Source organism: Procambarus clarkii, chromosome 29 (genome assembly GCF_040958095.1).
Source record: "Procambarus clarkii isolate CNS0578487 chromosome 29, FALCON_Pclarkii_2.0, whole genome shotgun sequence".
NCBI classification, from domain to species: domain Eukaryota; kingdom Metazoa; phylum Arthropoda; class Malacostraca; order Decapoda; family Cambaridae; genus Procambarus; species Procambarus clarkii.
Window position 1 is genome coordinate 6,672,562 of NC_091178.1, and position 14,167 is coordinate 6,686,728.

General features: G+C 38.9%; 1 protein-coding gene across 2 annotated transcripts in view; it reads right to left on the reverse strand.

The window, feature by feature from the left end:
• LOC138369772 (hormone-sensitive lipase-like) overlaps positions 1–8,395 on the reverse strand; it is a 28,085-nt gene extending 19,690 nt beyond the window's left edge. For both annotated transcript variants that reach the window (XM_069333349.1, XM_069333348.1), the window contains exons 1-2: positions 8,012–8,395; positions 2,397–2,586 (exon numbers count right to left, since the gene is read on the reverse strand). In XM_069333349.1, the coding sequence (XP_069189450.1) occupies positions 2,397–2,586; positions 8,012–8,361 (540 nt within the window). In that variant the 5' untranslated portion in view covers positions 8,362–8,395. The remainder of the gene's footprint in view (positions 1–2,396; positions 2,587–8,011) is intronic.
• Between the last annotated feature and the right edge of the window lie 5,772 nt (positions 8,396–14,167).

Genomic DNA, 14,167 nt, shown 5'->3' on the forward strand with positions numbered 1-14,167 from the left:
AGTATTATGTGAAGTTGACTACAAAACTCCAGTAAACATCGTGATTTTTAATTTTCACACCAAACAATGAGACCCACAGTTTACACTTTACCAAATTAACATAGAATATATTTCTGGACATAAACCACTCATTCAGTCCCTTAAGCAATGTCTGATATTAACTAGGACATACCCAGATTCCAACCAGACCAGAGTGACCTCATCTCTGATGTAGTGCAGGGTTCTTTCAAACCTCCCCTGCCAGAATTTTAATTGGGAAAGGGAAACACCAGAGAATTCTCCATCTGACCAGGAATAACCTTCAGAAGATTCAATTATCTACTCAAAATACCTTCTCCAAACTATTTGGCTTCAAAGAGTGTCAAGTATTGTTCTACTAAACTGCTAGTTGGATACCTGACTGCTGTCCCAACCAGCCATCAGATGCAACTACAGTATTAGCACTGTCGACAGAAACACCAACTTCTTTTCTTTCCAGACCTTCGTAAACCAAGTTTCCTGGTCAGTAAGGTACCCATTTGTTTAATTAGTGTCCATCCTGAGACAGTCTCATGCTTAGTTGCCCTGTGCTTTTCAGTGGATGCCACATGTGCATCTACAGTATACACAACCTATTGTGTGTTCATCGAGCATTTGTCAACGGGCATTTTTTGTTGTGATCGTTCAGCAGTGTTGCAGCTTGGTTTTTCTCGCATTCATTTAATCCAGAATATAACAGTACCTTGGGTTTTGTTTTAGGTCAAGGTGCTTAGTGCTGCACATGCATTTTGGAGTTACTGTAGTTTTGTCACCACATTGCCATTGTATTCATTTGTGGCTTTGTTAATATCTGTGTATCTCACCTTTTATCACTAAATAACATTTTTTGTGAGAGATCATTTGTTATTTGGTAACAGGCATGCCTTCACCCATTCTAATCTGTGGTTAACAGGGTGTTGGATCAGAATACCGAGAACAAGAGTCTTGAAGCCAGGTTTCAGTTTCAGGGCTGGGCTCTGAAAATATTACCTCATTTTTGTGGTTGTACTGTCAGAGAAGGAAGGTGCTTGGTATTATTTCCATTTAAGGTGTCAGGTCTCTGATCAGCTGTGAACTGCTTCCCTCAGTGTTGGGGTTTTTGTGCCCACCCTGGGGCTACTACTGTGACTCCTGTTGTTTGCATAACTGTCAGTTCATCATGCCGTGGATAGGATTGCTTTTGGAATAAAGGGTGTTTGGGTCCTGTCTGCTTCCTTATCGGGCTCTCCTTTGGTTCTATTAAGTGTTTGCTCATTTTAATTCAGTCCATCCTTCCTGATTCCATCTTGGTTGATTCTGCTTGCCTTTCCCAGTCTTTCCCTGGTGAAACTAATCAGCTTCAGCTGATTAGTTTCAGCTGATTAGTTTCACCAGTCTGGCTTTGCCCATTTAACAGGGTTTGTTTGCTTGCTCTCACTGGTCAGCCCTGGTTCTGCTTTCCTATGTGATTATGCCAGATCAACAAGAGGACAAACAAGGAGAATGTTTTATTTTTAATACTTTTGCATTCCAGGGGTGGGATAATTTTCTTGTCCAAAGAAAACCACGTCTATGACTGCTCACTTGGCAATGTTAAAAAATATATATACAGACCTTCAATTGATTTGTAAACCTTTTATTAGAATTAAAACATTGATTTCAGCATCAAAATATTTAGCAATGAATGTTCTTCAGTATAGATACACAAATTGGTTAAACAGTGCAGGGTGAGGCCCTTTTGAGTTCACAAGTTTATAAATATTCTCATAGTGCAATTATTTACAGCCCTAAGTTTTTAAATGTAAATGTGTGCAAATGACTGATATTATATGAATAAAAAAAACTTGAATAATATATACACGTACTTAATAAATTCTGAGTGAATTATAATTTGCATGTGAAGCCATTGACAGTACAATAGGTGGTTCAATATGTTAACAAAATTATACTGTTACAGTAATGGGTATTTATTTTTTTACTTGTAAAACTATTTTTAGACTTAAAACATTGATTTAGTTCTTGAGTATATGAATAAATATTCTTGAATGTTCAAGAACATCAAAAATGCCAATGAATGTTCTTGAGTACAGTATATGAATAAAATACAGTATATCTGATAAACAAGAGATTACTAATGTTTGTGTGAAGAGCATAATTTACATAAATAATGATTAGTGAGACTATTTGAGGATATTTTTTATGAAGTATTATGACATCTGAACAATTAAGATAGATCAGAAGATGAAGCAATGGCACATCAGAAAACATAATTGTTGAGGTAACGTTCATTCACTTCTAAAGAAAATTCTGAAATATTTGTTTTGCACAGTGTTAATTTTGTTGCCAAAAAAACATAGCTGCATCTAAAGTGTATCATCAGAGACCTAACTAATACTCACGTGGAAGCCCAGACAGCGGCCATAGAAAGAATACTGAGGTACAGAGTTCAGCATACTCATCAACTCATTGGGAGAGCTATTTGTGCCAGAAAGAAGGTTACCATCTTCACACCGTGGCAACAACATGCTATCAATGTACTCCAGAAGTACAGCCAATGATGCTAAGGTCTGCCCCCATGCTTCAACTTCCCTAAAGTAATAAACAGAAAAGTATAATTTAAAGTTTGTGTTCTAACACCAATATTAATTTGCAAATGATGATATCCAAGACATAGAGATCATACAAATTTATTTTGACACCTACATCAAGAAGGTTTTCTAGGCATATCAATAAAACTTCTGCAGGTTTAGACTAATGCAGTTAAAAGACACAGTAAAACTTTGTGTTCAGAAGAGCCACTTTATTATTTCAGGCTGTTTAAATTAAATGTTATATGAGGTTTCAACCATGCCATATTTTCCTCAACAAAGTTTGTAAGATTAATTATTAATTTAAACTGGTTACCATTTTACTTCAGCATGACAATTTCATGGTTTTATGAAGGCTTATACATCCTTCAATTTAACTCATTTCAATTAACATGCAATGATATTTTGCAACCATTTTTTTTAATTTACATCCCTTAAATTCAATTTATGTCCAGAGTTTCCTCAACAGAAATGTGTTAATTTGAAAAAATTATAAAACCAATTTTGTTTGCTCTCTTAACAATGGGATCCACAAGGCTCAGCATACCTTCTGCATTGTCCCTTAATTTTATGTCTCCACTGCAAATATACTGACTTGTCATATATACTAATTCCATGTTTAAAGTAGAAGAACCCCACACCAAAATGAGCGGAATGCATCCATCAAATAATAGTGGTGCCTCAAAACCAAAACCAAAGCCAGGAAAACCATCAGTTTATACGTGAAAATGAAAATGTTAAATATGTTTGATGCTTCAGCACCTATGACTGAACACAATTATTAAGACTGCTGACAGTATAAGAGTAAGTGCTTAGTGTGTGACACCATTAAATGAACAAATCCACAAGGGCCGTGACGAGGATTCGAATCTATGTCCGAGATCATCCCAGACGCTGCCTTTATCGACTGAACTACGACATGGTCAAAATAGTTGAAACCGGAGTTCTACTGAATTTACTGGATCCTGCAGCCTCTCCGAGACACAAACCAGGGTTTTAATGGTGTGTGACACCATTAAGTGCTGCAAAAGTTATGAAAGTCAGACATTCACTGTTTGAAGCTTGGATTGAAGACCATGTAGTTGGAAACATACCTGTCAGGTTCTTGATGTTAAGCATAAGGACTCATTATCTGAGGGCTTAATCAAAGAGCATCGTTAAGAGTTCAACATTACAGTAATTACATAGCAAGACATGGGCAGTCTGAGTGTTTTACCAAGAGAGAAATAAATTTAAAAAAATGGAGCTTATCAGAAAAAAAAGGGCTGTCCGGATATCTTTTGCTAATTTCCAAATAGAAAGAAAAAAAAGCATCAGAGAACTCCTATAACCTATCCAGCAACAATCCTAGCAAGTACAGTACCCCAGGAAATACTCAAAGAGGCAGCCTCCAAACAGTCCTGCCTCTTCAGCAACTAACACAGTGTTTTAATTACGTCCATGTATCCAATAATGCATCACAGACATAAATAGAAAGATCAACATTTCTGTATTATAAAATGCATACATCCACCAGGTGTCGACTAGGAGGCCTGGTCGATTACCGGGCCGCGGGAACGTTAAGCCCCAAAATCATCGCAAGGTAACCAGTGATCAATGTTCCAAACACAAGAATCACTAACTTGTAATCATCCAGAGCTAATTTTATACCATATATGTTAGGATAAATTAGGTTAATTAATTAGTGTGTTAAGAATATCCAGTAATACAGTACTGTACTGTATACTAAATTGCATATTCAGTACAATGGGTGTCTGAATAGTGTGGAAATGCTATGATGCTTTTGGTCAAAATTAGGAAGCAGTTACCGTTTTCCTGGGGCAAATGCAGAGTTTATGAGGTAATGTTCTGCAGGCAATGTAATGTTTATGAGGTAATGTTCTGCAGGTAACTTAATTTTTATGAGGTAATGTTCTGCAGGTAATGTAATCTTTATGAGGTAATGTTCTGCAGGTAATGTAATCTTTATGAGGTAATGTTCTGCAGGTAATGTAATGTTCTGCAGGTAATGTAATCTTTATGAGGTAATGTTCTGCAGGTAATGTAATCTTTATGAGGTAATGTTCTGCAGGTAATGTAATCTTTATGAGGTAATGTTCTGCAGGTAATGTAATCTTTATGAGGTAATGTTCTGCAGGTAATGTAATCTTTAAGAGGTAATGTTCTGCAGGTAATGAAATCTTTATGAGGTAATGTTCTGCAGGTAATATAATGTTTATGAGGTAATGTAATCTTTATGAGGTAATGTTCTGCAGGTAATGTAATCTTTATGAGGTAATGTTCTGCAGGTAATGTTCTGCAGGTAATGTAATCTTTAAGAGGTAATGTTCTGCAGGTAATGTAATCTTTATGAGGTAATGTTCTGCAGGTAATATAATATTTATGAGGTAATGTTCTGCAGGTAATGTTCTGCAGGTAATGTTTGAGGTAATGTTCTGCAGGTAATGTTTATGAGGTAATGTTCTGCAGGTAATGTTTATGAGGTAATGTTCTGCAGGTAATGTTTATGAGGTAATGTTCTGCAGGTAATGTTTATGAGGTAATGTTCTGCAAGTAATATAATGTTTATGAGGTAATGTTCTTCAGGTAATGTATTCTTTATGAGGTAATGTTCTGCGGGTAATGTAATCTTTGAGGTAATGTTCTGCAGGTAATGTAATGTTTATGAGGTAATGTTCTGTATGTAATATAATGTTTATGAGGTAATGTTCTGCAGGTAATGTTTATGAGGTAATGTTCTGCAGGTAATATAATGTTTATGAGGTAATGTTCTGCAGGTAATGTTTATGAGGTAATGTTCTGCAGGTAACATAATGTTTATGAGGTAATGTTCTGCAGGTAATGTTTATGAGGTAATGTTCTGCAGGTAAAATAATGTTTATGAGGTAATGTTCTGCAGGTAATGTTTATGAGGTATTGTTCTGCAGGTAATATAATGTTTATGAGGTAATGTTCTGCAGGTAATGTAATGTTTATGAGGTAATGTTCTGCAGGTAATATAATGTTTATGAGGTAATGTTCTGCAGGTAATGTTTATCATGTAATGTTCTGCAGGTAATATAATGTTTATGAGGTAATGTTCTGCAGGTAATGTTTATGAGGCAATGTAATCTTTATGAGGTAATGTTCTGCAGGTAATGTTTATGAGGTAATGTTCTGCAGGTAATGTTTATGAGGTAATGTTCTGCAGGTAATATAATGTTTATGAGGTAATGTTCTGCAGGTAATATGTTTATGAGGTAATGTTCTGCAGGTAATGTTTATGAGATAATGTTCTGCAGGTAATATAATGTTTATGAGATAATGTTCTGCAGGTAATGTTTATGAGGTAATGTTCTGCAGGTAATATAATGTTTATGAGGTAATGTTCTGCAGCTAATGTTTATGAGGTACTGTTCTGCAGGTAATATAATGTTTATGAAGTAATGTTCTGCAGGTAATGTAATGTTTATGAGGTAATGTTCTGCAGGTAATATAATGTTTATGAGGTAATGTTCTGCAGCTAATGTTTATGAGGTACTGTTCTGCAGGTAATATAATGTTTATGAAGTAATGTTCTGCAGGTAATATAATGTTTGAGGTAATGTTCTGCAGGTAATGTAATGTTTATGAGGTAATGTTCTACAGGTAATATAATGTTTATGAGGTAATGTTCTGCAGCTAATGTTTATGAGGTACTGTTCTGCAGGTAATATAATGTTTATGAAGTAATGTTCTGCAGGTAATGTAATGTTTATTAGGTAATGTTCTGCAGGTAATATAATGTTTATGAGGTAATGTTCTGCAGCTAATGTTTATGAGGTACTGTTCTGCAGGTAATATAATGTTTATGAAGTAATGTTCTGCAGGTAATATAATGTTTATGAGGTAATGTTCTGCAGGTAATGTAATGTTTATGAGGTAATGTTCTGCAGGTAATATAATGTTTATGAGGTAATGTTCTGCAGCTAATGTTTATGAGGTACTGTTCTGCAGGTAATATAATGTTTATGAAGTAATGTTCTGCAGGTAATGTAATGTTTATGAGGTAATGTTCTGCAGGTAATGTAATGTTTATGAGGTCATTTTCTGCAGGTAATATAATGTTTAGGAGGTAATGTTCTGCAGGTAATGTTTATGAGGTAATGTTCTGCAGGTAATATAATGTTTATGAGGTAATGTTCTGCAGGTAATATAATGTTTATGAGGTAATGTTCTGCAGGTAATGTAATCTTTAAGAGGTAATGTTCTGCAGGTAATATAATCTTTATGAGGTAATGTTCTGCAGGTAATATAATATTTATGAGGTAATGTTCTGCAGGTAATGTTTATGAGGTAATGTTCTGCAGGTAATATAATGTTTATGAGGTAATGTTCTGCAGGTAATATAATGTTTATGAGGTAATGTTCTGCAGGTAATGTTCTGCAGGTAATGTATTCTTTATGAGGTAATGTTCTGCAGGTAATGTAATCTTTGAGGTAATGTTCTGCAGGTAATGTAATGTTTATGAGGTAATGTTCTGCAGATAATGTTTATGAGGTAATGTTCTGCAGGTAATGTTTATGAGGTAATGTTCTGCAAGTAATATAATGTTTATGAGGTAATGTTCTGCAGGTAATGTTTATGAGGTAATGTTCTGCAGGTAATGTTTATGAGGTAATGTTCTGCAGGTAATATAATGTTTATGAGGTAATGTTCTGCAGGTAATGTATTCTTTATGAGGTAATGTTCTGCAGGTAATGTAATCTTTGAGGTAATGTTCTGCAGGTAATGTAATGTTTATGAGGTAATGTTCTGCAGATAATGTTTATGAGGTAATGTTCTGCAGGTAATGTTTATGAGGTAATGTTCTGCAGGTAATGTTTATGAGGTAATGTTCTGCAAGTAATATAATGTTTATGAGGTAATGTTCTGCAGGTAATGTTCTTCAGGTAATGTATTCTTTATGAGGTAATGTTCTGTGGGTAATGTAATCTTTGAGGTAATGTTCTGCAGGTAATGTAATGTTTATGAGGTAATGTTCTGTAGGTAATGTAATGATTAGGAGGTAATGTTCTGCAGGTAATATGTTTATGAGTTAATGTTCTGCAGGTAATATAATGTTTATGAGGTAATGTTCTGCAGGTAATATGTTTATGAGGTAATGTTCTGCAGGTAATGTTTATGAGGTAATGTTCTGCAGGTAATATAATGTTTATGAGGTAATGTTCTGCAGGTAATGTTTATGAGGTAATGTTCTGCAGGTAATGTAATGTTTATGAGGTATTGTAATGTTTATATGGTAATGTTCTGCAGGTAATGTAATGTTTTGAGGTAATGTAATGTTTATGAGGTAAAGTTCTGCAGGTAATGTACTGTTTATGAGGTTCATTAACACACTGCACTGCAAGCCATTGGCCAGTATCGCTAACTGCACTCAGCGTTCAATCCCATCCTTAATATTTACCTAACAAAATGTCCTTTCCTAAAGAGCAAAGAATCCCTGTTTGTGCAGATCTGCTTGCAGAGGTCGAAGACGCTGAGGATGGCTTGTTGCACGATGCTGTTGAAGCTCCTGAAGCCGTTGCCTGGAGTGTGCTGGTCGAAGTCGTACAAGTGCGCCTCCTTCCTCACCGCCTCGCTCAGATACAGCACCTTCTCCATGTTCTCCTTCAGCAGCACGAAGCCACTGTGCAGCCGCTGGCCGTACTCAGAGTCGTCGTCCTTGAAGTGGGAGGTGTTGTCGTCCAGCATGTGGAAGAGGGTCGGGAGGATGGGCTGGCAGGAGCCGCTCGCACCACCGTCCGCAGCCATCATTGTTTACACACTCCAGCCAGTGTCGTCCGCTGCAGGGATGCCAGAGTCAAGTTGCTAAAAGTAGCGAGCTGACGGTCTAAATGTAGCGAATTTGTAATAGGAGTAGCCCAATTTTTTGTTTAGTGACTGATGCGGTTTTCAAAGTAATCTATTTTGATATATAGAGTACATTAAACGATTTTAACTGTTTTATTAATATTATGTCTGTATATATATATTTTAAAAAAATATGATAATAGGATACCTTACCAACATTTACTGAATGAAGCATAATGGGTGTGGCGTCCTTCCATGTCTTCACAGTTGAAGATTATCAAGAAGTTCTTCTTGATCTGCAGCCACAAGCTCGTTCTTATATATTGCAGACTCATATTTAAGCATTGACATGAGTGGCTCAAATGACGAGCAACAAGTTCCGTTTTCTTCAAGATAGGTTTTGATTCTCAAGATTGATGTCAAAAATTCGATTTCTCAGTTTGGTTTTCACAGATGTTATTCTCCCTTTCAACCAGGGCATTACTGATTGGTAAGCTGTATATTTTCAATGCAAACTCATCGAGGTCAATCAGTATGGGCTCTCCAGCAGCGTTCTTGACAGTTATTGCCAAAATAACGATCCGGATATTGAAATGTATCCCTCAAAAATATTGGACCAATCAATGGTTAACAGTAGGCGCCACTGACTTTTAATGTCACTAAGCTTAGATGGGTCAGCTAGTACTAATGGAAGTTCTGAAAATGGTGGCCATGTGTGGCTAAGGCATATGCTGGGCGACAGATTTTTCACTTTTTTTTAAAGTTTCAGCATTACTTAGAATACGAGAAAGAAGCTATTTGCAAGCTTTCACTAAAAAATTATGGCATTTTTCTTGAATATTTTGAAACTTTTCCTGGGTTATGAAATCGTTTTGTCTGTTAGTGGCCTGAAGTGTTGAAAATTCATAACCAAAGTCAACTTTCTCCGTGTAGAAAGTTGACTTTCTGAAGTTGAAAGAAAGGGCAGATATGTGGAATTGTAGTCCAAATTAACATGAAGCTTTGCATGATGAGGATGAACGATTCTTCTGAGTATTCCAAGAGTGTAGTTTTTTAAGACAGTATGAAGGCTACACTGATCTACTTCATCTTTTTGATAAAGTCAATTCATCCTTTCAAAATCATTTAGGATTGGTTTGAGACATGTGAAATATAGCTTATTGGGGGGATCAGAGTACACTGAAAATAGTTGCCTTGCAACATATTTATCACAAGAGGAAAAAGCTATTTGGTAGTGAGTTGTTAGAGAATCCCACTCATCTAACAGCTGCTTTACACTATTGTTCCTTGCCAACCATCGTTTTCCTGACGAAGGTATTAACTGTAGGGGATCTTTTCCATCATTTATCAATCTGAAAATTTTTAGATAACTTTCTTTCCTTAATGAAGATCTGTGGAACCAGGTGTAGCTTTTGGGATTAAGTATTAATGACAATTAAGGTTGGGAAATCTCTGGCCCCTGGGGAGGATTACCTTGCGGTTACGTTTTCTTTCGAAGGTTCCTAGGATCAATGTCCCCAGGGGGCCGGTCTCTGACCAGGGCTCCTGCGATAAGTGGTCTAGTCAATCAGGCTGTTGGACGCGGCTGAGATTTTTACACATTATATTATAAAAGCCTAAATAATCATCATTGAGTTTCTTAATATTAATAGCCCAAAGTAGCCCAATTTGCTTTTAAACTAGCCCAAAAAGCCGCAAGTAGCTAAATTAAAAATTTGGGAGCGCGGGGATCTCAAAAGTAGCCCAATTCGCTACTTGTAGCCCAATCTGGCAGCTGCTCGCAGTCCCGTAGCTTGCCTTCGTGCACGCCACACTCTTGACGTGCCCTGCCCACCCTTAGGAAATGTAGATGTTTATCTCTCAGAATGTTTGGTAATATGTTTATTGTTTGTGATGTGTTTATATGTATGTATTAACACGATGTACTGAACGGGGTGAGAATAGCTTGAGCTACCACATCCCTTTGTGTGTATTTTACCTCAATAAACTTATTTTAATTTCAATTTCAATTTCTGCCCACCCTCCTGTACGGTACACTCTTGACGTACCCTGCCCACCCTCCTGTACGGTACACTCTTGACGTACCCTGCCCACCCTCCTGTACGGTACACTCTGGACGTACCCTGCCCACCCTCCTGTACGGTACACTCTTGACGTACCCTGCCCACCCTCCTGTACGGTACACTCTTGACGTACCCTGCCCACCCTCCTGCACGGTACACTCTGGACGTACCCTGCCCACCCTCCTGTACGGTACACTCTTGACGTACCCTGCCCACCCTCGTACACGCCTCACCGCTTGGGCATGTATTCACCTGTAGTGCTTGTGGGGGTTGAGCTCTGCTCTTTCGGCCCGCCTCTCAACTGTCAATCAACTGTTTTACTAACTACTTTTTTTTCCCCACACCACATACACACACCCCAAGAAGCAGCCCGTGACAGTTGACTAACTCCCAGGTACCTATTTACTGCTAGGTAACAGGAGCATAGGGTGAGAAAAAACTCTGCCCATTGGTTCTCGCCGGCGTCCGGGATCGAACCCGGGACCACAGGATTACGTGTCCAGCGTGCTGTCCGCTCGGCCGGCCGGCCCCCGGTAATTACCTAAGTGTAGTTACAGGATGTGTGTGTGTGTGTGTGTGTGTGTGTGTGTGTGTGTGTGTACTCACCTAGTTGTACTCACCTAGTTGTGTTTGCGGGGGTTGAGCTCTGGCTCTTTGGTCCCGCCTCTCAACCGTCAATCAACAGGTGTACAGATTCCTGAGCCTATCGGGCTCTGTCATATATACACTTGAAACTGTGTATGGAGTGAGCCTCCACCACATCACCCCCTAATGCATTCCAATTAATGTGTGTGTGTGTGTGTGTGTGTGTGTGTGTGTGTGTGTGTGTGTGTGTGTGTGTGTGTGTGTGTGTGTGTGTGTGTGTGTGTGTGTGCGTGCGTGCGTGCGTGCGTGCAGTGCTCCTGGAGGGAATGACTGCCTCTTATGTGAGAGAGTAATGAGGTCAATGACCCCCCCCCCCGTCCTGCTCCTCCGACACACATCTAATGGTGCGAGATAATCACCGATAACATTAGATTGAAACACAGGGTGCCTTGTGTGGGGGCGGGGCTGGTGGGGGCTGATGTATAGTGTGTGTAGGGTGGGGGGGGGGGGGGGGTGTAGATATGGTGTGCTGGATGAGGGTAGGGAACGGGGAGGAGGCTAGATAGTGTGTGATATATGAGGGTGAGGGGAGAGCCTGGTGCCACATGAGTCACCTATATTCGGCCCAGTTTTTATCCCCTCAGATCGAGTCTAGTCACGCACACTCTTCCCCTCTCTCTCTCTCTCTCTCTCTCTCTCTCTCTCTCTCTCTCTCTCTCTCTCTCTCTCTCTCTCTCTCTCTCTCTCTCTCTCTCTCTCTTTCTCTCTCTCTCTCTCTCTCTCTCTCTCTCTCTCTCTCTCTCTCTCTCTCTCTCTCTCTCTCTCTCTCTCTCTCTCTCTCTCTCTTTCCTTTATAATAAAATATTTCATTGTGTTGAGGGACAGGCAGCCAGTGTATATGTTAGGCTTATAACAAAGTTCCCCCCCCCCCCAGGGTCAAATTACTGACCCCCACCCTCCAGGATGCAACCCCTCAACCAGCTAACTAACTCCTGGGTACCTAGTTATTGCTAGGTGAACTGGACATTAGGTGATAGGAAATGCGCCCAACTATTTAACTGTCCCGACCGGGATTCTTGATTGTAAGTCGAAAACGAACCCGACTGTACAACCGGGACCCTCTCCCTTTATATAATTATTTATCTGTCACTCTCTCACATTCAGAAGAATAAATAGATTATACCTCCGTGGCAGGTGACAGAGGGCGGTGGGTCTGGGTGCGCCCTCGTCACCTGCTCGTGGCACTAATACGAACAGTTACGTGATGACACGTTATTCCTCGGGGCAGGCACGAAACTAGCTCACTTTATATACAAAATAAGTCACAGGTTCACCGAAAATTCCATCCGTAACGATATCTAAGAAGGAGTTGATGACCTCAATAATCATGTCTTTCAGGCGCCGGATGATGTAGCCATCGGAAATTTCGGTTTCATTCTGGAGTTTATCGTTACTTTTACGTGAGTCAGCCTCGCATAACATAAGTGTTGCAATGATAGATAATAAACAGTTTGATGACCAAACCACACAAGTTGATTGACAATTGAGAGGCAGGATCAAAGAGCCAAAGCTCATTCCCCCCTCCCCTCCCGCAAGCACAACTAGGTGAGGACACATCACAAAATAAAGATACGACGACGTTTCTTACCTTCTTAGAATAAGAGTAAAGTATTCTTACTTTCCTTTTGTTCTTATACCTTCATCCTTTTCTAATAATAAGATGAAAAGTATTCTTACTATCATCTTATTCGTACCTTCTTGTAGTAAAAAGTGTTGTATCTATCGTACCTGACTGGAGTTATTGTTGTACCTGTTGGGTGCTCGCTTGACTGTTATTGTTTAGTGCAGGGTTGCCAGATTGGGCTACAAGTAGCGAATTGGGCAACTTTTGAGAGCCCCACGCTCCCAAATTTTTAATTTCGCTACTTGCGATTTTTTTGGCTAGTTTAAACGCAAGTTGGGCTACTAATATTAAGAAACTCAATGATGATTATTTATGCTTTAATAATATAATCTGTACAAATCACAGCCGAGTCCAACAGCCTGATTGACTAGATCACTTACCGCAGGAGAGCCCTGGTCAGAGACCGGCCCCTGGGGACGTTGATCCTAGGAACCTTTGAAAGAAAAAGTAACCGCAAGGCAAGGTAATCCTCCCCAGGGGCCATAGATTTCCCAACCTTAATTGTTAATAATAGTTCATCCCAAAAGCTACACCTGGTTCCACAGATCTTCATTAAGGGGAGAAAGTTATCTAGAAATTTACAGATTGATAAATGATGGGAAAGATCCCTTACAGTTAATACCTTCGTCAGGAAGACGATGGTTGGCAAGGAGCGGTAGTGTAAAGCGGCCGTTTGATCAGTGGGGTTCTCTAACAACTCATTACCAATTAGCTTTTTCCTCTTGTGATAAATATGTTGCAAGGCAACTATTTTCAATTTTCAATTAGCTATATTTCACATGTCTCAAACCAATCCTAAATGATTTTGAAAGGATGAATTGACTTTATCAAAAGATGAAGCAGATCAGTATAGCCTTCACACTGTCTTAGAAAACTTCACTCTTGGAATACTCAGAAGAATCTTTCGTCCTCATCATGCAAAGCTTCATGTTAATTTGGACTACAATTCTATGTATCTGCCCCTGGAGAAAGTTGACTTTGGTTACGAATTTTCAACACTTATGGCCACTAACAGACAAAACAATTTTACAACCCAGGAAAAGTTTCAAAATGTTCAAGAAAGATGCGATAATTTTTTAGTGAAAGCTTGTAAATAGCTTCTTTCTCGTATTCTAAGTAATGTTGAAACTTTAAAAAAAGGTGAAAAATCTGTTACCTATCGTATGCCTTAGCTTACATGGCCACCATTTTCGGAACTTCCGTTAGTATTAGCTGACCAATCTAAGCTTAGTGAAATTGAAAGTCAGTGGCGCCTACTGTTAACCATTGACTAGTCCAACATTTGTAAGGGACAAATTCCGACATCTGAATCGTCATTTTAGACCAAGACAATAACTGTCAAGAACACTGCTGGCGATCCCATACTGATTGACCTCGCTGAGTTTGTGTTGAAAATATACAGCTTGCCAATCAGTAATGCCCTGGTTGAACGGATATT